This window comes from Anolis carolinensis, chromosome 1 (assembly GCF_035594765.1).
Source record: "Anolis carolinensis isolate JA03-04 chromosome 1, rAnoCar3.1.pri, whole genome shotgun sequence".
Lineage (NCBI taxonomy): Eukaryota > Metazoa > Chordata > Lepidosauria > Squamata > Dactyloidae > Anolis > Anolis carolinensis.
In genome coordinates, this window is record NC_085841.1 from 211,733,955 (window position 1) to 211,759,889 (window position 25,935).

Consider the following 25,935-nt stretch of genomic DNA (forward strand, 5'->3'; position numbering starts at 1 on the left):
TATAGTTCCAAAACAGTATCCTGACATGATAAAACTGAGTACCCAGATTAGTGACCCCTATGGATTAAGGATGGTGCTGTTGAATGCCAGATCTGTAAATGGAAAAGCAGACATTATCCAGGAGTTGATTCTAAAAGGTTTGTACTTGCAAATGGCTGCTGCGAAGCATGGCGTAGTAAACAAAGAATATATATCTTGGCTTATCTAAACTTGACCAATTTCTGAGGGTCTTCTTCACCTCCACACTTCTTTGGAACAAAGTGGTATCTGTGATCTCACTTGTTTACTCGAACTAGCTTCTGTCTTTGGAACTTTCTAGAGAAAGGTACCAGCTCGAAGAGAAAGGGAGGGGCACAGGTCCTTTGGACAATAAGTTAAACATGAGCCAACAATGTGATGCGGCTGCTAAGAAAGCCAACGGGATTCTGGCCTGCATCAATAGGGGTATAGCGTCTAGATCCAGGGAAGTCATGCTCCCCCTCTATTCTGCCTTGGTCAGACCACACCTGGAATACTGTGTCCAATTCTGGGTACCGCAGTTGAAGGGAGATGTTGACAAACTGGAAAGCGTCCAGAGGAGGGCAACTAAAATGATCAAGGGTCTGGAGAACAAGCCCCATGAGGAGCGGCTTAAAGAGCTGGGTATGTTTAGCCTGCAGAAGAGAAGGCTGAGAGGAGACATGATAGCTATGTATAAATATGTGAGGGGAAGTCATAGGGAGGAGGGAGCAAGCTTGTTTTCTGCTGCCCTGCAGACTAGGACGTGGAACAATGGCTTCAAACTACAGGAAAGGAGATTCCACCTGAACATCAGGAAGAACGTCGTCACTGTGAGGGCTGTTCGACAGTGGAACTCTCCCCCCCGGACTGTGGTGGAGGCTCCTTCTTTGGAGGCTTTTAAACAGAGGCTGGATGGCCATCTGTCGGGGGTGCTTTGAATGCGATTTCCTGCTTCTTGGCAGGGGGTTGGACTGGATGGCCCATGAGGTCTCTTCCAACTCTACTATTTTATGATTCTATGATTCTTTGTTACTTTGGCTCAAACAAAGAGCTTATTGTCTATATAAAAGCTAATATGATATATACAGAGGCAAAGCTATATATCCAAAAGTCTACTATTTTCTGGCTTATGGTCCCTTCAATATAAACTGGAAAAATCAAGGTTTGCTTTTTGGATGTTTTAAAAAATATTTTCCTTCTGTGGATGGTGGAAACCGTGGATACAGAATCCATGGATACAGAGGGCTGACTGTACTCCCTAGTAATATTTCCTTAGGACATGTGTTAGAATTCAGCCCATGATTTAAATCAGAGTTTTCAAACTCAGGTCCCATCTACACTGCCATATAATGCAGACTGAAGCTGCATTATATGATCAGTGTAGACTGTTATAATGCAGTTTAACTATACTGAAGTGCATTATAGGAGTCTACACTGACTACATAATGCAGTTTCAAGATGCATTATATGGCAGTGTAAATGAGTCCTCAGATCCTATTTGTTTCTCCGAGAGACCTACATAGAAATGAACCACAGCAATGCATGATCCCTTGGTTCGCTTTTCCTCCTACTTCCAGGAGGGGCGCAAGTGCGGCCAGAGTTTGCTAGAGAGTAACATAGGAACCAAAAGCGAGGCGCTGTGTTTCCCTTCTATGCAGGGGATTGTGTAATTCGCTGCACAAAGCGGAATTGTGGTGGAGACGCAGCAAAGGTAAGGAAAGCTGGGAATGCTTTCTAAATTGTATATGGAATGTTTGGAGGCATAGCTTTGAGGATATGTACACGTTTTGCTCTCTGTCATACATGTGCAGCCTTATGCACACCTACTTGGGGAAAATTACATCTTACTCCTAAATGCTGAGAATTAATATTCCTTAGGCTGTAGTCTTCTCCAATTTCCAGCCATGAAGGGTTTATCTATTCTGTAGAATTAATGCAGTTCATGCTGTGGGATCATAGGAATTGCAGTTTTGCATACAAGGTCTTTTGTCTTCTCTGCCAAAGAGTCCTAGTGACTCACTAAAGTACAACTCCCAGGATTACATAGCTTTGAGCCACAGCAGTTAGAGGAGTGTCAAACTGGATTAATTATACAGTGCAGGTGCACCCTTAGACTTTGTAAGCTTCTGCAGTACACATTATCTGAAATGTTTGGGACCAGGAGTGTTTGGTATTTCAGGGTTTTTTTTTATTTGAATATGTGTATTCGATTGAAAATTCGATATTGAAATGCTGTGAAGGTGGAACCCAAGCCTAAAGATGAAAATAATTCATATACAACTTCTACCAGAGCTTTCCAGTCATTTCATGTTGGTGACACACCTTTTAGGCATGCATCATTTTGTGGCCCCTTCTACACTGCCACATAAAATCCAGATTATCTGCTTTGAACTGGATTATATGGCAGTGTAGACTCATAATCCAGTTAAAGCAGATAATGTGGATTATCTAATCTGATAATCTGGATTATATGAGATCATAGAAGGGGCCTCATATAATCCATTTCAACGTAGATAATGTGGATTATCTGCTGTGATAATCTCTATTACAGTAGAGTTCCGGTTATCTGACGTACCGTATTATCCGATGTGCCAGGCAGCAAGGCCCAGGGTGCTTGCTGGAGGGATGAGACGTGGCTGGTGCAGATTTTCCCTCCCGGCAAAGCACCCAGCACTGGGGAGAGGCCCACTGTGCGTTGCTAGGCAGCAACACGCATGGGCTTCTCCAAAGTGCTGGGTGCTTGCCCAGAGGGAAAGGTCTCTTCCCTCTGGCAAGCACCCAGCACTTTGGAGAAGCCCATGCATGTTGCTAGGCTTCTCTAAATCGGTTGCTTGCCAGGAGGGACGAGGCTTCCCTCCTGGCAAGCACTCAACAATTGTGAGAAGCCTGCGGTTATCTGACATTTGGCCCACCCGTTTATGTCAGATAACCGGAACTCTACTGTATTATCACTTATATATTTTTTAAATATATGATTTATTGCTTATTTTACATAGAGGTTTCTTGTCACACTTCCATGATACACCTACATATTGCAGTCGACACATTGGAAAGCTCTGCCTATACACACAACCTAAGGTAACTTTATATACAGTGTGTTTAATAGTGTGCATGAAACCAAATATGTGTATATTGAACCATCAGAAGGCAAAGATGTCAGTTTCCACTGTGCAAACAATTTTGAATTTTGGAGGATTTTAGATACTGGAATTCCAGGTTTTTTGTTTGTTTGTTTTTTCGTGTCAGGAGCAACCGGAGTTGCTTCTGGAGTGAGAGAATTGGCCGTCTGCAAGGACGTTGCCCAGGGGACGGCCAGATGTTTTGATGTTGTACCATCCTTGTGGGAGGCTTCTCTCATGTCCCTGCATGGAGCTGGAGCTGATAGAGGGAGCTCATCCGCGCTCTCCCCGGGTGGGATTCGAACCTGGCAGCCTTCAGGTCAGCAACCCAACCTTCAAGTCACAAGGCTTTTATCCCCTAGGCCACTGAAGGCTCCTGGAATTCCAAGTAAGATATGCTCAACCTGCAACATATTCTGGATTCACCATCCCGTATTTTGAATATAGTGAATTGAATGGAAAGATAGGTGGTGGTGTTCTGTGTTGGGTGCTGCAATATCTTAGTATGTTGTTTTGCACTCACATTTATCAACAATTCTTTTTTAAAATAATGAGTAGGGAACACAGTAAAAATAGAAATTTTGTGATTGGGTCCAAACATTTTCATTCCTTAACTTATTTATAACCAACAGACTTAAACTATAAGCATGAAGAAATTAAAGCTGAAAGAATTTGAAAGCTGCCTTCAACAAGTTGATACTTTTGATGATCCAAAATTACTGCTTGAACAATATCCAACAAGGCCACACATTGCGGGTAAATCTAATTACTCTCTTTATTCCCTAAATAATATAAATCTGTTCTATATAATGTAACCAGCTAATTTCCTAAATCTACTCTAATTTTATAAGTTGCTGTGTTTGGTATGAAAAACTACACATTTTATCGAAATACAGCCATGTTGTTTTTGGGATTTCTCATTTTGTCAACATATCTATTAATTGGTAGGCTGTAGATCAGGAATAGTTTTCCTGGAACAATCATGAAAGTTAAGAATTTAACAAATATTCTTGAAATAGAAATCTTAAAGGACTTTCTAGGTGTGGTCCTTACTTTTGTCTTGCAGCATTTGGTATGCATCACTTTTTTGAGTCCCTGCTACTTTTTTCAGTAAAAACTGGTCTTATCTACTGCAAAGTCGATTGATATTAAGAAGACTTTGGGTGTCTATTAGATGTTAATCTTAGTCAGAGTAAGGGAAGGAGATCTGATCAGGTCACCTTCAATTCATTCCAGTTTTCTTATACACTTCTTTGTTTGCTCTGATTTTGTTGCTGATCTTCCTCCATCTTTTCCCTTCAGCATGTATGCTTTATACAATTCACAATACTTTTGATGATATCGAAAACAAGATTGTTGCAGATCTTGGGTGCGGTTGTGGTGTCCTGAGCATTGGAAGTTCTATGCTGGGGGCAGGGTAGGTTGCCTTACATCCATGTTCTTCTGTCTTTCTTAACATAAAAAGATAATGTCCTACAAGTAGTTGTAGTTCTGTAACAAAATTGTGACTAGAAAGACTTGATGAAAACAGTCATTTCATAAAAGTTCAATCAATAGCTACAGGATATTTTTAGCCATTTAGAGGACAGTTTCTCTGCAGATTGTGGTCTCTGTTTCATGTTTATCACTCACTTTTAATTACCTGTTTATATATGACTATAAGGGTTGAAAAAACATTGAAGTATTGAACAGAGCAATTATGGTATAATGGTCTGAGGGCAGCACAAGAAGACCACAGTTCGAATTCACACTTGGCCATGGAAAGCCCTGTGTGATTTTAGGCAGGTCACAGTCTGAGGGCCCATTCAGACAAGGCTCAAAATGTATAAGCTCTTGCAATTTTACTGGAGGTGTCCAAACAACGCCTCCTGTAAAAGTGAATTAATTTGAGACAGGGAAAACCCTGCTTTATCCTGAATTAATTAGATAACCCATTAGATCCAGGCCTTTCTGAAAGGTTGGTTCTAATGGGCTATGGGGACAGACTACCAAATAGTCCAGGGACTACCCGGGGGCCAGTCCCCACACCCATCTTTGGGTTCCTGTAGCCCAAAGATGCGGTATGGTGCCCACTCCCTTCCCAAACCCCTCCCCAAAGCCCTAAAAACTGTTATAAACTTACCGGGCCACCATTAGGCCTCCCTCCATGCCTTCTGGAATGTACCAATGTCATTCCAGGAAACAAAGGGGAAATCGCTCCTGGGGGCCTCTGCCTCCTTGCACATCATTGGTGCATTCCAGGAGGCATGCAAGGAGGCCTAATGGCGGCCCAATAAGGTTTTAACGGGTTTTAGGGCTTGGGGGAGGCGGGGTTGGGTGGCTGGATATCAGTAGTTACTGGGATGATATGTAGCCATCTCACCCCCAAAAGCCCGTTTTTTGAGCGTGGGGTGGGGACTTAAACCTGCTTTAGAGCGGGTTTAAGTGTTGTCTAAAGCACCCTGAGACTCGGAGGAAAGCAAAACCACTCTGAACAAAACCTTCAAGAAAAACCCATGATAGGGTCAGAAATGAAATGAAGGCACACAACAGCTATTGAATTCAAATTTAGAGGTTAATCTTCTAGCCTTGTTAAGATGTATGCAGTTTAAAAGTTACTGCATGCATCAGTAGCTGGGATGAAAAGTACAGGCATAAATGACATGGTCTTTAGCAAGCATTCTCAAATTGTGGCTCCCTAGCTGTTTTGGTCTCCAATTCCTAGAAGCCCCAGCCAGCTTGTTCAGTAGTCAGGAATTCTGAGAGTTGGGGGCCAAAACAGCTGGAGAGCCGTGGTTTGAGGATACCTGGCCTTTAGCATCTGTTTTCTGGTTTGTTAGAATGCACATCCATGTGTAAATTCAAATGTGTAGCTCCCCAATAGAAATGTATGTATTGTCATTCATATGACCAAATGTGTATTGATAATCGAGGTTTAGATAATGTGAACCAGTTTGCACAGTATGGGTAATCTTCCTATAACGAAAGTCCCTTGTAAATAGATGAGAAATGTCCTTTTCCGTTGCCTCTTATTTTTGTAAAAATGAGTGGATGTACTAGGTTTTCAGCTTAATTCAAGTATTTTTTTCCCATTTGCACAAACATATGCAGAATTGCATCCGACCTGTTTTTATTGTTTTTATTGTTATTTTAAAGCTAATTGTATTGTTTTAATCTATGTCTGTAAACCGCTCCGAGCCAAACTGGGAGTAGCGGTATACAAGTCTAATAAATAAATAAATAAATAAATAAATAAAGTATCAATACAGATATTTAGTAGAATATTGATATATTTAATAGCATATTTCATGCAAAGTACTGGAGTATGTCTTAATGCGGTGTAATTACCCCTCCCTGATGACTTGATATTTTTTCCGTACCTTGGCCCAGATCTTTTGATCCAATTCATGATTTTAATATTATGCTGTGTATCGACTTTTTATGACTGTTTTTCTTATGCTGATGTTTTTATGGTTGCTGATTTGTCTATTGTTTTTGTTTTGATTTTGTACTGTTGCGTTGGGCAAAGCCCCATGTAAGCCGCCCCGAGTCCCTTCGGGGAGATGGGGCGGGGTATAAGAATAAAGTTATTATTATTATTATTATTAATGTGGATTCTGTTATTATTATTTTTAATTATCTTTTCCCAGGTTATGTGTAGGATTTGATATCGATCTTGATGCCCTAGATGTATTTAGCAAGAATGCTGAAGAATTTGAGCTCACAAATATTGATATTATTCAGTGCGATGTATGTTCTCTGCCTGACAAAATGCCAAAAATATTTGATACAGTTATTATGAATCCTCCCTTTGGAACGAAACACAATAAAGGTACGTGGTCTTTTCAGCAATTGAAAATAATCTCACCCAGGAGTTCTTTCCAAAGCTTTCCTTGTCAGAAGGGCCGGACTGTGGCGAGGCTGGTTAGTAGCCAGCTGCAATAAATCACTATGACCATGAGTTCATATGAGTTCACTATGGTCATGAGTTCGAGGCCAGCCCGTCGGAGTGAGCACCCGACAATTAAAATTAAAAATAGCCCTGCTCGTTGTTGACCTAAGCAACCTGAAAGACAGTTACATCTGTCAAGTAGGAAAATTTAGGGACCGCTTATGCAGGGAGGCTAATTTAACTGATTTACAACACCGGATGAGGAAGTACTCCATTAAAAAGAACTCGTCATCACAGTGGATGATAAAGCAGCAGCTCCTCCTGTGGCCGGAATCTAGCATACCCTCACAAAGCCAGAAGCTGGGAAGTTAAATAGCCTCTGTGTCTGTCTGTTGTTTGTCTAATTGCATTGAATGTTTGCCATATATATGTACATTGTGATCCGCCCTGAGTCCCCTTCGGGGTAAGAAGGGCGGAATATAAATACTGTAAATAATAACAAAATAATAACTCTAATAACAAAATAAATAGGGGAGAGGAAGGCTTATGGAATCTTAGGTTGTTTAGGGTTTGTATCCACCAGAAATCACTCAACTGAACATTTTGTCAAACTACACTTCCCGACTTCTAGTTCTTTCCGATAAAGGGGTGAACAATATTTGCCCCTCCCCATGTTGTTGAACATGAATTCTCCTGACAGCTCACCAAAAGTTGCTCTCCCATGTCTTCGTGTCTAGTATAAATATTTTTGGCTTTGCTTCTAGACTGAAAGATTGTGTCATCATCTTGTCTTCTTTACCATCTCACCATCTCAGTCTTCTCTTTTCCAGGTACAGAAACCTAATTCCTACTTGTGTCATTCTCCACACCTCTGTTATCACCTGCTTCAAATTCTTAATGGTTCTGTTTCTGAAGCAGGGAATATAGAAACTAAACCAAGGACTAAGCCAGCTTAAATAGTTCCCATATCTGAGCCATAGTTCTACTTGTTGGTGCAGCAGACAATGTTTATTTTAAGTTGGAAAAATAAACAGGTTATTTCACTTTTGCTCGCATTTCTGTTCTCCCAAAGCTCTTCCCTTGCATTTCAAGTTTTGTGTCAGCTTTAAATGTTAGGGCCATGTTTTTGGTTCTTTCCAAACTATTGACACTAGGTTTAAGACAAATGCTTCTGGCATTCCAAGCATATATTTTTCCCTCAGTTATGCATCCCCATATCCAAGTGACAAAAGTACCATGCTTTCCTAAATTATCCCAATGTGTTACAAGTCTTACTGAATTATATGTATGCCACTTTAGATATTTATTCCCTTCATCTACAAGGTCTTTCACCTATCATAGAAAGAAATATCAAAGAATTATTTGAAACATTACAAGAAAAGTGCAAATATAATTGAGACACATGTCGCAGCTGTGAGGTGTTAGGATAATGCAGAATCTTCTTCCATCAGTCTAAGTGCCTTCTACTTAGAGAACATTCTTCTGCTGGTAGATCACAAGAGATCTGCCAACAGAGCAATCTACTAGCTGTCCTGCTGAGATCTAGGAACAGCCCGGGCTGTGGCGCAGGCTCGTAAGCAGCCAGCCAGCTGCAGCCAGCTGCAACAAATCACTCTGACCAAGAGGTCATGAGTTCGAGGCCAGCCCGGAGCCTATGTTTGTCTTGTCTTTGTTCTATGTTAAAGGCATTGAATGTTTGCCTTATATGTGTAATGTGATCCGCCCTGAGTCCCCTTCGGGATGAGAAGGGCGGAATATAAATACGTACTGTAAATAAATAAATAAATAAATAAATAAAAGGGTTGCAGTAAGGAAAGACCTGCCCCATGCCTGATCCGTATCTCCTCTAGCCTAAGAACACAGCTAGACACAAAGGTAGGCCAAGCCTCTAAGGGATTTCCATGAATCCTAGTCTGAGAAGGGTTTGGATTCTGCACGCTTTCAGCTTTCCATTGACCATCTTGGCAGTTAAGATTGTGTTTTTGCTACTTTTGTTGAGGAAGAGAAAGGTAGCAAAGCTAAACATTAAGATTTACTTCATTTTACTGGTTTTACAATGGTGAAAATGCAGAGGGGCAAGTCTAAACAAGTAAAACAGTGCTTTACGAACAAAATAGAGTTGTCAAAAGTTAACATCTATCCTGAACGCTAAAACATTTGAAATCCTTTATTGTGACAATACTTTTTAAGACTATTAAAAAAACAACCTGCGTAGGAAAGACAACTGCCATGTTGAAGATTACCGAGTAAGTCTTAAAATTAAAACAAATATTTTATTTTCATAGGCATGGATATGGCTTTTCTGAAGACAGCACTGCAGATGGCAAGAACAGCTGTGTATTCCTTACACAAAACGTCAACCCGACAAGTATGTCTTTAAAGTTTTTCTAGGGATCAGGAGGGTCAGAACATATGATTAGTTTGGAGATCACGAACTTGTAATATAAACATAGCTAGTTTACTGCAGTCATTGGGGTTTAAGATTGTGCTATATACTCACATATAAGATATTTTAATAAAAAATAAAGCCAAAAAATCAATGGGTAGGTTTATGTAACTGAATCTTTACTCTTATCAAACAATGAATCGTCTACTTTTTTGAGTACAGCCAAGGACTTAGTCTATCCCAGAAGAACCTAAAAGAAGCATTGCCATGGGTCCATTCCTGGCCTTGATGAATATCTGGGTGGGGACATTGTGCTGGCAGCCAGGGGTGGCTGGTCCTTCAAGGCAATATTGGTGCTTTCCCCTTTCCACAGAATGACCCTTGATGTATTCACGAGTCATATCAAAATCCATATTTTTTGCCCCAGAACCTGCCCTTGATTTATACACGAGTATATGCAGTATTTCTTTTTGGTTACAATTGGAGGCATCCTGTTAAAAGCAGAAGGCAGTGGGGTTAGTATCGTCAAAAACTGCTTAAGTTCAGAAGAGGCTGTGCATATTTCTGCTGGTGTCAAGATGCCCATTAATTACTTTGCACTTCATTGCTCAGCATATTCAGAAGAAAGCAGAGGAATGGAAGGTGAAGATGGAAGTTTTAGCAGGTAGGAATTAGCTGGTAATATTTAGACCAGCCTTGAAGCCATTCGGGTGAGAAGGGCGGGATAGAAATATTTGAAATAAATAAAAAATAAATTCAATAGTGTTCCCTGCTGAGTTTTGGCTTAGATGGGAGGGTGCATTAAAACCCAAGAAACGTTGTTCTGAGGAAGTAATTATACAATATTTTCTATTTATTGAAATAAGCCAAATCACTGTTATATAAAATTACTTTGAAAATACAATTTGTTTTCACTAAAGCTATTCCAAAGTATCCATTACTCGAGTTTTTTGGAACTTGCAAGTCAAAAACTATACTTAAAATAATTTTGTAACAGCCACATGTTATTTTTCTATGGTATAATCTAGGAGCTGAGAGTGTTAAATGCTTTGAAATATATGCATTTTAGAAATTGGTCCCACTAAATTTATGTTGAACAAGGCACTGTAGGTAGATTTCACCTGCACCGTTGGCAAATATTATGTTCTTTCTCCAAAAGCCCAATGTAAATGCTTCCATATCCCCAAAACATTCAAGAAGTCTATCTGATTGAACTAGAAATCATGTCTCCAGCTTAAGTTGTTTTACTTCATCTCCACCCTACTGCATTTGCAACTTACCTCAGACAGTACCATTGCGCTTGATGGCCTTAATATGCACATCACTTGCAGCTTAACCATTTTTGTTTCATTTTTAAAGAACTGAGGTATGACCTGCCAGCATCGTATAAGTTTCATAAGAAGAAATCCGTAAGTATTAAATCACATCTGAACAAAGCATATGTGCTTAAACAACTACAAATAAAATCTGGAGGGCTCTCCAGATGTTTTTGGAATGCTTGTTTCATCAGTCACCCAGTGAAAAGGGAGGAGCGATGGGAATTGCAACCCCACAGCTGGAGGGCTATAGGATTCCCATCACTACCTTGAAAGGAATAAGTAGTGGCATAAGCAAGTATAGGACTCCAAGCCACCAACACCTGCACCAGTAGTGCAGATAATGTCAAGGGATTTCAATAGTAATGATTTAATTTTGAAAGTCCCTATTGATCCATGACTTTTAAAACATGACCATGGGCACAACTACTTATAGTGCATTTTTAACAGGATAGAAATCTGGTATACTTACCATACCAAGCAGTAGTATATGAACAGTAACTGAAAAACTCAGACTGAGATACTTCAGTATTACCAATTATCTATTTACTAATGGTGTGTAATTGTTGTTTCCCCATATATATAGACACCCTTTGTTATTATGGTACAAAGGAAAAGTAGATGTATTGAAGATATAACTAAGAAAACATTGGAAGTAATTTCAGAACTGATTTGAACTAAGTGACTGTACACAGTTGCTTTCTTTTCTTTTTATAGTCCATCTGTCTTCCGTGAATCTCAAGATGGTGATGTAATTTCATACATTAGTTGCTCAACTTCTAGGATGTAATAATTCACAGAATTCTGATATTCAGTATGCAGAAGCGCATTTCATACAACTTTTGTTCACACTTGAATGAGGGGAATCCATTTCTTGAGCCTTTCCTTTTAGCCTTAATGCAAAGTTAACTTGGAAAAACTGCATGTTAAAATAAGCAAGGATTCCTTGGAAAGAATCTCAACTGATAAATGTTCTTTGACTCTGCAGGTGGACATCGAAGTTGATTTTATTAGATTCACTTGTGACAAAAAGATGAATGGAGGAATGACATAAAACTTTTTTAGAAGAATAAAAAATCTTTTTGGAGTGCTATTCCTTATTTCCAGCTCCATTTTCTGTTTTTATCTGCTTTGGGGCAGGATCTTCAGGGGTGGCATCTTCAAGTGGCCTTTTCTTAGGACTTGCCAACCCTGCAAAATCAAGGTGTATTTTTTATCATTTATTGCAAGTAAAGTACAGTTCCATTTCACAGAACTATATAAAATATGCTCCCATATTGGGACAAATAGTAATTTGATGCCATCATTAAGGAATGAATATGACCATCAAAAAGACACCTTTGACCATAAGAGATCCAGATTTTAAAGGGCTCTTTTTCTATGAAAGAACCTACAGGAAAGGTCTCTTACAGGAACTTTTTCTTTATATATTTTACACTTTCCAAACAAATACTCAACTACTAAAAGCCTCACCAAGATGATACTTTCTGAACTATCAAGTCTTTAATTCAGCATTTAATGTAATGCATTCCCAGCTTTAGGTTTGTGCATTATTTCCAATTGTGTAACAGCTTTGTCTATAAAAACTAAATATTCCCTAACTGATCCAAACAACCAATCTTAATGGACTAAATTCTTCTCATGAAGTAGGAGGAAGAGAATGAAATAAAACACTGTCATTTATTATTTTCCTTGTCAAGCTCTTTGAAGAATGATTTGAGCTGCTATCAGGAATGTTAAATTTCTGAGAAGAAATATTTTGATAAGACATTTGGGCAATCAAGCTAAAAAATGAAAAATCAGATATAGATGAATCGTTTCCCCTTTGTTTGTATCATTGTATAGTAAGAAGCTACAATTATGGCCAGGGACATCCAACCATTATTCGGGGGGAAAATCATGACAGCACTCTTTTATAGACACACTCATAGCTATATTGAATGCATCTATTTAGAAATTCAGGCAAGTGAAGAAAATAGCCCACCTTTTGTACTGTTGCCTTCAACCTCCTCTTCATCTTCACTCTCAAATTTTGTTTTCTTGCCTTGAAATTTTACTTTTTTGTCTTGTGCTCCTTGAGATCCCTTGTTGTATTTATTTTTACGACCTGTCAAGCAGAAAATATACAATTTAGAACACTGTCATTCAGTTTTGGTGATTTATTGCAGTTTATCTGAGAATTAAGATGGGAGGCTACTTTATGCAGAGTCAGAACACTGGTCCAACTCATTCAGTATTATTTGCATCAGATTAGCAACTGTTCTCAATGAATTCAAGTAAGAATCTTTCATGGCTGTATTTGAAGAGGGATCAAACTAGGCTCTAGTTGTACTGCTGAGCAATTCCCAAATGTGGCCAAACATAGACAAAACATCACAAGTAGATATCTGCCTTGACTTCAAAATACAGGACCTGGGGCATTTTGCCCATTAAGCTGCCAGCACTGAGAAATCAAGCTGTCTTGGTGCACATGAGCCAGTTTTTGGATTCCAACTACCACCTTTACAACCTAAACGCCTACGTCTTTCAGATTCCTTCATTATAAAGCTTCCAAATATTATATCCAACTACTCCAGAATCATCATTTCCCATGTTGATATCAAAGCTTTGACTATGCTACACAGCCAGGTTTACCATCATGTCTTTAGCTCTATCCCTCTTACATTCAGAATCTGCTATTGTTCCAGTACTGATCTCCCCAACTTTTATCTCCCTCGGTAGCCAGCTATTACTACTGCCTTGAACCAGCAATATACAAATGCTGACCCTTCCATAGACCACTGACAAATCCAGAAATGGGCCTGCAGTCCCTCTCTTGAGCAGGACCATAATACCTGGTTCTTAAGAATGCCAACACCGATACATAAAAACTCAAAGGGAAAATCACCTTTTCCTTGCTTTCTATTTAACAATTCTTGCTGTTCGTCCATAATTTTTTTCAGTGCTTCTCTTGCAGCATCTCCTTCAATCACTTCCCATGTAACATCTTTGCCTCGCAGCTGTAGACTGCCATCATTTGCTTCTTTGGCCTTGTCTAGTATTTCTTTTGCATTACTCTTGAACAAGATGACTCCCTATATGGATAAAGACAATTTGAATCAATGTAGGAAGCGTCCACCTTGCTTTCAACAGCTGCTATAAAATAAAGAACTACCTCTCCCATCCTCAAGTAATCACAAAATAATGACTTCCCATAGATCTGCAGTGTGGAGCAGAAGGGACTGGCAGCTGAATGTTGCCAGTAATTTGGGATCAACACAGGTCAAGCCAGTCCATGAATGTTTATCTATCCTACTTGACTTCATTTATTTAGTTAACATACTCTGCACATCTGGGGACATAACAACTCCTTACAATAAGATACATGCATGGGTTACTATTCACAAATGATTCAGCATTGTGCAGCATTCTCCATTTGCTCTGAAAAGGGATGCTTGGCTCATTGAAGATATGAATTAATTTCTACTAGCATTTTAAACAAAGTGTAGTTATTTAATTGGTTTTAATTTGTATTTTATATGTTTAATTGATTTAAATGTTTTGTTCGATCTTTGTATACTTGTGGCATTGACTGTTTGCCAGAATTGGAACCTGCTCTGAGTCCCCTTCGTGGTGAGATAGAGGGTAAAAATGAAGTAAATAAATAAATAAATATACGAGCAAGTTGACTATAGAGCAGGGATGGTCATGCTTTGGGATGCATGGCATCTTGGCTACCATTTTGGATGAACAGAAGTGATATTTCCACTTTCAGTTGTCTCGATTGTTTCAGTAGATTCACTGGGATAAACAGTCTGTAGTACTCCAGAGAGGATTTTTAAGTGGAGAAAGCACTTTTAGGGGCCAAAAGCCTTTGAAGGGTCCAGAATGGGTCCCACAGATGCCACCAGACCCTACACGATGGGGTGCACTGCAGTTTTTGTGTTCTCTTGCTATTGAGGAACACCAACTGAAGTGGAATGATATATGACTACATGATAAACCTACAGCCTGGATGTAGTGTTGTGCTGGTGCTGCACAACAAAACAGGTTTCCCTTTTCTCTTGGAGCCCTCAGCCTCACCACTAGTAGCTTCCATGGGTCTCCTAGCCCTTTGAAACTTTCAATCAATATGTGTCCCCTCTCTAAATTTAAACCTGTGTAGTTTATCATCCACCTGTGGGTCTCCTTATATCAACCATTACTGCCATGCTATAGGTAGCCCATTATGAAGAATGATGAGTCAAGCAACATTCCGCATCCATGACTGAAAAATTCGTAATTAATCAGTCATTACAATTCGATTTCTAATTCTATCTGTTACCCTGATTAGCAAGGCAGCTAAAACAGCATGTACTCCAGCAAGCTTTACATGCAACATTTTGAAAATACAGTAGAGTCTCACTTATCCAACACTCGCTTATCCAACGTTCTGGATTATCCAACGCATTTTTGTAGTCAATGTTTTCAATATATCATGATATTTTGGTACTAAATTTGTAAATACAGTAATTACTACATAGCATTACTGCGTATTTCTACTTTTTCTGTCAAATTTGTTGTATAACATGATGTTTTGGTGCTTACTTTGTAAAATCATAACCTAATTTGATGTTTAATAGGCTTTTCCTTAATGCCTCCCTATTATCTGACATATTCGCTTATCCAACATTCTGCCGGCCCGTTTATGTTGAATAAGTGAGACTGTACAGTATCTCAGAGGAATAAAATCAAGAGAAAAAAGGAAATTACACATTTTCTGTTATGATTTTCATATGACTATAATAAGCAATGTTTTGAACTGTACATTCTTTTTTAAAAACACTTGCTCCAACTGCTTCAAAGCTTATCCATCCCAAACACTGCAGCAATACAACCAGACCTCTTTTGCGCCCCGGACAAAGCTTATCCATTTGATTTCACCATGATCAGAAAAAACCGAATGGAGATCTTCTCGACAAGTCTGATCTTCCAGGTCTCCAAAGAATTTCAGCAAGAATCCCTGTGCCTCCTGCAGGGATTTCTTTAAGGGAGGGAAAAGATTATTTTAGATAAACCAGAAATGTATATCTATTATTAACAAAACATCAGTGATTTGGAAATTCTTAATGCTTCCCAGGACATTGATAAGGAGACAGATGCAATCTTGGGGAAGTCAGCTCCTGGTGGACAGATAGGCATGTTAGTCACACTCATGTGGAAGAAGAGAACAAGGGCATGTTCATGTCTTGGTCTTCCACTCCATCCCCTCTTTAGGGATGTCTGAAGAAGGGAGCCTTCTCTATATGCACAGGTGATGTGATACCCAGGAGGGCACAGAAAAGGATCCCTTCTCCAGACTGCTTTCTCTCATGAGTGGATGGCATGGGAGAGATTCTCTTGAGTGTAGCCCTGCTGACTTCACCCATACCTTAAGACTAATGTGAAAAGGTTTCACTATTATGATACAGCCAGCCTTCCAGAATACCTAGGGTTAGGGGTACATGAACCGCTTCCCTCTCTCAAGTGGGAAAAACATTAATAGAACCACCATTTTTTTAACCCAAGACACCGTATTAATCAAATCTATGAATAATCAAACCCACTAAGGTTTGTCTAGTTATCTTCATCTCTTCCATGCAAGCAGATGGGAAAGAACAGCTTATTTGTCATTAGAAGAGCATGGAAGTAATTACAATTTGTTCCTTATAATTACTTCCCCAGTAATTCAGACATAGCTGCATTATATTATGATTTCACTCCTTTTTAATGTGTTTTGCCATTTCAAAAGTTAGAACACCATGGCCTCTTTACATGATGGCTGATGAATAGTGAATGGTACATAGATTGCCACTTTGGGCTTTGATGTAGAGCAGTGTGTTCTGTAGCTTGTGTCATTTTAATTTTTTAAAACTAATTATTCCAGTTACTTTTGAAATGTGCTTAAGTGCCAACGATACTGTTTCAGGAACATTCAAAAACTCCAAGTCTGGCTCACAGTAGTCCTTTGATTTTGGCTATATGTTTTTAGCCATGCATGAGTTGTATAGTTTGATTACTTTAACAGGCCCTAGTGATACCACTGTAATTAAGATTAAGTAGAACCTGGAAGTTACTTTTTGGAGTTTAACTCCCAGAATCCCAAGCTGGCATAGTGACCAAGTATAGATCAGAGTCACCAAGGCCAAATACATCCCCAAACAAAGCTTGAACCCTGGCCAAATGTATCTAGATATCAAAGAGAGGTGTTCATAAATCTTTGGGAGAGGCTTTTTCAGAAGTGGTCACATGATCATAGCCAGCACTACTTTCTCATAAAAAGAAACATTCTCTCCCTTCCAATGTCAAAAATGTTTTTTCCCACATCAACATATTTCATCAACTGAAGGTACCAGCGCATAATTGGCTGGATCAAATTGAACATTGGCTTTAATACCACCCATAAAAGCCCCACTGAGCTGCTTAGTGAGGGAATGGTGGAGGCAGTAAAGTTCTTGGTCTACAATTCCAATCTCACCAACCAAATGGCCATGACAGCTGGGCAAGATGGGAACTGAAGTCCAACATCTGAGAAGTCATGTTTAGAAACCTCTTCTCTAAGAGGTTTCTAACAACCATATTCAATCCATGATACAGAATACACCTTGATGTGTTTATAAATAGGAGAGCCAGTGTATCCTAGAAGTTTAACATATTAACTAGGAAAAGGGATATTAAGACATGAATGGAAGTAAGCATATTTTGCATGTTTGGCAGTGAGTTTTCACATATATGACCTCCTTGTTGTAAAAGAGAAAAGGTAATTAGTTGCTAAGCCTCATTAATTAGGCTACCCAAGTTTGTATGACTATCTTTTATTTCTCTGTAACAGTATACCCTTAATGGGTACAGGAAGGCAGGTTTGTCTTCTTTGTCAGCCCTAGCACAGAGGTTCTCAACCTAGGGTACCCAGATGTTTTGGGCCTTCAATGCTCAGAAATCCTAACAGCTGGTAAACTGGCTGGGATTTCTGGGAGTTGTAGGCCAAAAACATCCCCAGGTTGAGAACCACTGCCCTAGCAGGTTAATAATAAGCACCTATAAAGAGCAGTTATAAAGGGGGCTTAAATTTCTAAGCACACCTCAAGTCCACCTGCAGAGAAAAGGAGCATTGTATTGATCCTTCATACACTCCAGGTGGAGCCCTGGCATAAAATGGCTTTAAATCTATAGCACTGGTATCATTTGGCTGAAACTCATGAGCTGAAGCTTTTCCATTTGCCTCCTTGTTCTATCAAGCCCAGGACAGCAGAGCCCAAACTCAGCTAATTGCTTTCCAAGTCTTTATTCTGCCACTGTTTTTCTGGTTACACAGAGGCAAATAAACAGAAACACTACCAAATGGATTACAGTGTCAATGAAATCAAGTGGTAAGTACCATTTCGGCATCTTCTGCTTGCTTCTGTTTCTCTTCCTTCTCCCTGTTGCAATAAGATAGTGCAGTTAGGCAATTAAACTTTGGTAAATACATAGAAATACTATGTATTAGTAAATACATAGAGGTACATAGAGATACTTACTGTTTGGCTTTTGCTTTTGCTTCCAATTTGTGCTGTCTTTTGTTTTCGTTCTTCTTTGCAAAGTAATCCTCCCTACAAAAAGTAGAATTCAATTAAACCAAACAATGTAGGACTGTTATTTAAATGGAGGAGCATGGTAGCCATCCCTAGTTGATCTCTGAAGCAGGCTACTCACCACCAATCCCAAACATGGCTCTACTACCAATTATTGTTGACAGAAGACTATGACCTCTTACAGCTGGCCATCTTGCCCTTTAAAGCATGATAAGACCCATTCTTTTCTCTGCACTGAATCCTCATTTCTCAAACGGCAAGCACTTGTTACTCCTATTCGTTTTTAATCATGACTGATAGCAAAGGGCAGGAAGAATGAGCAATAAATGCAAAGACACTAGATTCTGGCATTTGATGTAGTGGACTATACAAAAGAGTATCTAAAATACAGTTTCTATCATGAGACATTCAAGCAAAAGCCACTGCACCTGGTGAAAAGGTTCTTTTGTCAGGACAAAAGAAATAGAAGGGTAAGTAAGACTTAACACTCATCCTACTAGCCACAGGAAATATCCTGCACTGAACAAAGTGCTACTGGATATTCATAACAGCACACTCATTCCCATATGGAGAAAGCGCAAGCAACAAGTTCTGCAAGAGATGGTACCCAATTCATTCTCTTTGTACATGTCCACAAGAACCATCTGCATAGCTTATAAACTTTAGCCTATTTAAAGGATTTTTTGGAACGCCCTTCTCTTTCATGGATTGCATCTTCTAGGTCACTGATACTGTTTTATTTTATTTTTTCCTGTGACGCACTGCTCAGTCTTTGAAATACCATATAAGTTATACCTGCATCTTTTCTACATTTCATACCTAGTAACTAAACCCGTAAGAATTTTTTCACAAACTTTCTCAATACAATATAATATCTGAAATATAACTTGTGAACAAATAAAGGGGAATAGGGACAAGAAGTCAGAATGTAACTGAAATCTCCATTCGCTCATGTAATGGACTACATTACTTTGGCTCAATCCCTGTTTCTGAAACTGATGCCTGCCACAGAGATGTTGCTAGGATCAAATTGGGAATGGGGAAGATAACACATGTGCTGTCTTCATGGAAGAATAAAAACCTACAAAGTATATGGAAGGAAACCTATCTAGTAATGTACAGGTGTTTGATGTACTAAGTGACTAAGAAATCACCTACCCTGTCCTTCAAATATAAATTCTATTAGTCCTTATCAAAGCATTACCAATTTAGATGTTTAATGGAAGTCACACTCACTTGGAAACAACAAACAGCTCTGTGTCGTTGTACTTTTGGTTTGGAGTTGCGACAAATGCCTTGGCAGATTCAATAGTATCAAATACTACAAATACAGATCCCTGGATAAAGAAAAATGTATTTGATTATCTCAGTGGAATTCTTCTTTCCAAAAACTTAGAGCTGGCCAACGTCTGTTTAAAGGAGTTACCTTGAACGTTTTCTGAAGTGTCTTTCTCATCTGAACATTTTCTACTTTGGCTTTTGAATCTATCCATTCTTGGATATCATCTAGAGTTGTATCTACTGGAAAGCCTTTCTGAAAATTGAGCATTTAGATAATTTGTATACTTAAGTTTTTATCATACAAATACCACCATCACACCAACAAAACCATCATTTAATTATTTAAGGCTGTTAGTAATTTAAGATGGTATACAATGACTGAAGTGCCCACTGTACAATTACTAACAGGTATCAAGAAAAAGGTTTCAAGTACAAAAGCCCAGTCATTAAAAATTCAATTTTTATATTATGCAAAATAACATTATAAAATAATTTCCATACTGCATTTTAAAATCTTGGAATTTCCTGAAAATGTATTGGGGCTCTTTGCTGAATCACAACTTGTCCAGCTTCATCAATTGTATCCTACATGAAGCTGGGCAATTTTTCGGAATGACAGGGAAATGCATTTTCCATCCACAAGACAGTAAATGTCATGCATACTTTTTGGTAACATGCAATAAGAGAAAAACTGCACTATCATAAAATTTTAATTTTCAAGTGCAACAAGTGCCTCTGTAGATACAATGTTAGAAACACTGTAATAGAATTTCATTTTCACTTACAATATACACAGATCTGTTTTTAACTGCATTCTTATATTGCTCTGTTACTTCAGGCTGCGGTTTGTTTGGAGACCTTCGAATTTTAGTTTTCTCTTCACTAACTTCTATAAGCCCAGTCTTTGATTTTTTTAATGCCGCCACTATTACATCAAAGTCTTTCGTAAGGCGATTTAACCTACAAAGGAAGGTAGCAAAGTGAACTCAGAGAGTGTTACCAGAATGAAATATAAACACAGATTGAAGCTTAGACTCTTGAAACTGAAACATACCCCTACTGAAAACGTTGGGTTTGGAGAAGATAAACACTTACCAGTTTCCTCCTTTCTGTAGCCACCTGTTTACTGAAAATGTGGCAGTTATTTGCTTCCGCCATAGCCTTTCTGTCCTGTCTTATTTTTGTTCATGAGTCCTAACCTCTTAAAGAAGTTTGGAAAGGAGTAGTCGGTTTATTAAGATTCCCTTCTAACTTCTATAAATTTCCTTAAAGATCTACACATTGAATTAAAGTCCTCCTCTTATAGCTATTCTTTTAACTAAAAACAATTTGGGAACAAAAATTTGTGTGCTTCAGAATCAAGCTTGTAAATGTCCAATCAGTACAGATACATATTTAAGATGGGCAAACATGGATATTTACTTTCTATCCCATGGAGAGACACTGTTCTTCCAAACAATTAAAAGTCCTTGCTTCTGGTAAGTTCTGAGTACATAAATCTTAAATATTCTCACTTACGTAAAATTGTGCTGTGTATTTTAGTACCCTAAAGGTAAAGGTTTCCCCTTGACATTAAGTCTAGTCATGTCCGATTCTGGGGGTTGGTGCTCATCTCCATTTCTAAGCCAAAGAGCTGGCATTGTCCGTAGACACCTCCAAGGTCATGTGGCCAGCATGACTGCATAGAGCACTGTTACCTTCCCGCTGGAATGGTACCTGTTCATCTACTCACATTTGCATGTTTTCGAACTGCTAGGTTGGCAAAAGCTGGGGCTAATAGCAGGAGCTCATCCCGCTCTTCGGATTCAAACCGACGACCTTTCGGTCAGCAAATTCAGCAGCTCAGCGGTTTAACCCGTTACGCCACCACGGGCTCCCATGCCTTCTACCCTCTGTGGGCACCATTGACCCCACAAGGGTCATTCTGCAGCCCTTTAAAAGGGGTTTCTAGTGTGCAAAACAAGAGAGATCCATGGTTCTGAAGGAATGACTAATGTTCACCAGAATATCCTAGCCTTAGTGTGCACACAGACATAAATAAAGGTAAAAAAGAAAACCTTGGTCCCCACAATTATTTCCTTAAGCAAATGGAGAAAGAAGACCACAGGGATTGTGTACATGGTCTGTGCCCCTAGGATAGGATACATCTACTGCTTACTACTGCGTCCAATTAAAACAATGTTTACTAAACAAAAAGTATTCATATTGTTATGGCAGAGTAAAAAATAAATCCACTTTTAAATGCATATTTTGTTTTTGTTTTTTCTTCCAACAAAGTTATGAGCTCACAATTTAAGCTTTAGATTTACCTGTTAAATTTGATTAATGTTTCTAAAGTCACCCAGCCATCATCCAGTTTAATCTGCTCCTGAAGAAATTTATCTCGTGGTAAATTGTAATCACCAAAATAGTACTATAATAGAAATCAAAGTAATATAAATATTAGAACAACAATGAAAACATTGTGTTGCTTTACTTGCCATCTTCCATCCCTTTAATTACTAGAACCATTTCTTCATCTTTTATCTGCATTTAAAGTACATATACAAACATACAAATAAAAAACAGCTTTTGCAAATATTTTTAAATGTCATAAAGTAGTTTCTTAATCACAATAACATATTTTATGGCATGTGGTTTAGGTTGAGATCTGGTAAATTACCAGCAAACTTTGCAATATCAACACTGTCAACATTTTAATTGGTCTGTACACAGCATGCTCATTCGATCCACAGAAAGATCTTTTCTGCAAGCCCACATATTTATCATGCAAAATCACTCGAGGGGAAGAGGGGCTTAAAAATAAGTATTTACAGTCGGCCCTCTACATCCATTGGTGTTGGGGGCACTGGACCCCTGCAAAAGTGAAAAACTGCTAATAATCAAATTGCTATATTTTTTAACCTGAGAGAACATCTCTCTAGGAATCCCTAGATCCTCCAGAATGACTCTATGAAAAAGCTCTGGCAGACACTGATCAGACAGTCACACTGGAGAACCTAGAGATTCTTAGAGACTGTTTTAATTAAATTCATGAATAATCAAATCTGCAAATGTGGACAGCCAACTGTATAACAGAGGAAGTACATTTGTTAATCATCTCAAGAACAAGAGTTTGGGGCAATGTTGTAGGAAACCCACTGCAAATACTCTAGAACTATAGCTATACAAAGTTTACAGACTAGTCTACTCTTCTCTAACCTAGCACTCTCCAGACTTGTTGGACTACAAATACCATAAATTCCAGAGAGCACAAAAAGGCTAGTTGAGGCTTACAGTCCAATATGTAGAATGAAGGATGCTGTACAGGCTCCCATAGGCATTCTATGTAATGTTGTGCTTTCCAGGAATATTCATACCTCAATTTGCTGGCACACCTTCATTTCTAAATCGGACATGGTTTCACTGTCTCCATTTTCAGCCATTTTCACAATCTGTAATCAAGAGTATGATTTACCAGTACTGAAAATTTAAATACTTATATCCACTTTCAAACACTGGTTCCATCACTGAATTATGGAACACTGGTCTTGTAGAACTGTAGATGTTTAGAAACGTGATATCCACTGTTCCAATGTGTATAACCATTTAACCCAGTGAAAGAGCAAAAAGGGGGAAAGAGGCTCAGTGACTATAGGCACACTCTAGATGGAACAAAATTTTCCAAGACTCTGCAAAGTTTGGCCCACACTAAATATATCCTAAACATGTGTTAATTTGACTTGTTCTAATCTTGGAAATATGCAGCACATCACCAAAAAGCAAGCTAAGGCAACTCAGAAGTCAGCCAGTATTTAGGTATCCATCTGCAAAACTGGACCTCTATGCATTTATTAGAAAATCAGCGAGATAAGAAAATAGATAGATCTCCTGCCATCTGAAATGGGAAAGTACAACCAATGATGAAAAGATTTCCTTAACTGATAAAGGTCCTATTGGTGAACAGGTGGTGAAATCACAAGAGCATCAATAGAACTTGTTTATGGATCATTACAGAAATGAAATTTATTTATAAGACCAATGAAGGATAGCCATCGCCCTCTCATTTCTAGCCTGAGAAGCACTTATCTAGAACCATGTATAAATATGTGAGGGGAAGTCATAGGGAGGAGGGAGCAAGCTTGTTTTCTGCCGCCCTGGAGACTAGGACGCGGAACAATAGCTTCAGACTACATGAAAGGAGATTCCACCTGAACATCAGAAGAACTTCCTCACTGTGAGAGTTGTTCGGCAGTGGAACTCTCTCCCTGGAGTGTGGTGGAGGCTCCTTCTTTGGAGGCTTTTAAGCAGAGGTTGGACGGCCATCTGTCGGGGGTGCTTTGAATGTGAATTTCCTGCTTCTTGGAAGGGGGTTGTACAGGATGGCCATGAAGTCTCTTCCAACTCTATGATTCTATGAACGTAAGTAGTGAATGCACGTGTTTTGGCTGCAATTTCCATCACCCTGGAAAATGGTGAGTAGTGAGGGATGATAGGAATCAATTTCAGAATAATTTAAGGGCCATGTATTTCCTATCTCAGATCTAGAACCTCTCTGGTTCACATTAGTTTGAAGATCAACATGTAATGCAAGAGAATGATCAAACATAACCATCTGAAATGTGTCATCCATTTATCACCTGAAGACCTTGGGCCTTTTCACACTACACAATTGTACAGGTAATGTCATGATTCCACGTTAACCGCTATGCCAGCATCCTCTGGAAACTTGGGATTTTCAATTCAGGAAGGGGCACTTAAAATCCTCAGTCAGAGCTCCAGAGCAGTGTAATACAAAGTGAAGTTTCCTTGACCACTACAGTATCCTAAGCCACTGGCTAACAGTCTCTGACCAAGGTCCAGAGAAAAAACGAATTATTATCAATGGGTATGTTCCAGTTTCTGGCCCATGAGATTTGTTCTTCACATGAAAAAGTCTCAAAAGCATTGCTTTATTGAGCCACCAAACTATAAATCTCAGGATCCCAAAGGATGCTGCTATGGCAAAAAGAGTAGAACCGTGCTGTTATAATTCTGCACAGTACAACCCAGTATACAGGAGATATAGCTTCCCAGACTTCATATGGATATGCAAAGCAGTGTATAACAGTGAGCACTATTGAAATGGACTTCAGGCACAAGATCACGTTGGATAAGCGAGTGTTGGATAAGTGAGACTACTGTACTAAAATAATGTATAAATATTAAAATAAATAGTGTCCCTACTTCACGGATTTTCACTTATTGCGGGTGGTCCTTGAACCTAACCCCAGCGATAAGTGAAGGAACACTGTATAGTAAGAACACTTTTCCAGCCATAGATGCAGGCAAAACGTCAGGAAATAATGCTTGTGGAAAATGGCCATATGGCCCGGAAAACTCACAGCAACCAAGTGATTCTGGCCATAAAAGCCTTCGACAACTCTAGAATTCTGTTTGCTTAGATAAGGAAGGGATAGGGTTGTTGTATGTCTTTCGGGCTGTGTGGCCATGTTCCAGAAGCATTCTCTCCTGACGTTTCGCCCACATCTATGGCAGGCATCCTCAGAGGCTGTGAGGCATGGATAAACTAGGTAAGGAAAGGAAAAAATATATATCTGTGGGGAGTCCAGGGATACTCAGAGGTGGCTTTGCCAGTTCCTCCCTCCCTTGGTTTTTGATAAAATAAAGGAGAAGCTGCCATGATGTTCGCGCACTCTGTGTGCGTGTGTAAGAGCGAGGCTCCGTCCCAAGCATCCTTCCCTCCTTCCACGTGCTCCGACCCAGAGCGTTGGAACCTATCCCTGACCCCGAGAAGCACTGCCTGCCTCTGAGTCACACTAGAGACCTGTTATATTAATATGGAGGGAAGGAAGGCAGAAAGAATGCCCCGAAGCCCAGCTTTCCCCACCAAGGGTGGTGGAAGAAGAGGTCTCCCTACTCCGTCGCCGGGATTCCTGCGTGGACAGGCTCCCCACAGCCCCTCTGGGCCCCGCCGCTCCTTGTTCCCACGCAGAAAGGCCCTCCATAACCCCACAGGCCCCAACTGAAGTCGCAAGGGCTGGCTGCACTCTCCCCGCTCCTGCCAATATGGGGGCCCGGTTGCCAGGCAACGCACCCACCTTCTCTGAAGGAGAGAAAAACACGCCACGCAACGCTGCTACCGCTGCTCTCTTCTGAGGCCTCTAGGCCGCTTCCACTCTCAGGGCAATCCTGTTACCCAACAGCCACTGCGGGAAGCCCCGCCCCCTTCCTGTCTACGCCGGAGAATGAATGGGGAATGCAGTGCGGCACCACGTTTTCTGCCCTGGCTCAAGGCTATGGGAGCTGTTCTCTGACAAGGTCTTCTTCAGCTGGGTTGCTGTGAGTTTTCCGGGCTGTTCCAGAAGCATTCTCTTCTGAAGTTTCGCCCGCATCTATGGCAGGCATCCTC

The 25,935-nt window shown here is 39.6% G+C and overlaps 2 protein-coding genes across 3 annotated transcripts; one reads left to right on the forward strand and one right to left on the reverse strand.

The window, feature by feature from the left end:
* On the forward strand, positions 1 to 12,836 carry mettl5 (methyltransferase 5, N6-adenosine). Of its 2 annotated transcripts, none has more exons than XM_062964722.1 (8): positions 1 to 137; positions 3,752 to 3,875; positions 4,422 to 4,536; positions 6,749 to 6,930; positions 9,276 to 9,358; positions 9,989 to 10,040; positions 10,736 to 10,785; positions 11,681 to 12,836. In XM_062964722.1, the coding sequence occupies exons 2-8, from the start codon at positions 3,767 to 3,769 to the stop codon at positions 11,744 to 11,746; spliced, it is 657 nt and encodes a 218-aa protein (XP_062820792.1). In that variant the 5' UTR covers positions 1 to 137; positions 3,752 to 3,766; the 3' UTR covers positions 11,747 to 12,836. The 2 variants fall into 2 exon arrangements, with proteins under 2 accessions (XP_062820792.1, XP_003226307.2); XM_003226259.4 differs by lacking the exon at positions 1 to 137 and adding an exon at positions 1,519 to 1,711.
* ssb (small RNA binding exonuclease protection factor La) lies at positions 11,222 to 25,776 on the reverse strand. The gene is made up of 12 exons (XM_003226258.4): positions 25,625 to 25,776; positions 22,904 to 22,978; positions 21,854 to 21,957; positions 20,330 to 20,504; positions 19,690 to 19,797; positions 19,500 to 19,600; positions 18,210 to 18,281; positions 18,068 to 18,110; positions 15,554 to 15,694; positions 13,580 to 13,766; positions 12,677 to 12,799; positions 11,222 to 11,883 (listed from the first exon to the last, which is right to left on the reverse strand). The coding sequence occupies exons 2-12, from the start codon at positions 22,967 to 22,969 to the stop codon at positions 11,783 to 11,785; spliced, it is 1,221 nt and encodes a 406-aa protein (XP_003226306.2). The 5' UTR covers positions 22,970 to 22,978; positions 25,625 to 25,776; the 3' UTR covers positions 11,222 to 11,782.
* Between the last annotated feature and the right edge of the window lie 159 nt (positions 25,777 to 25,935).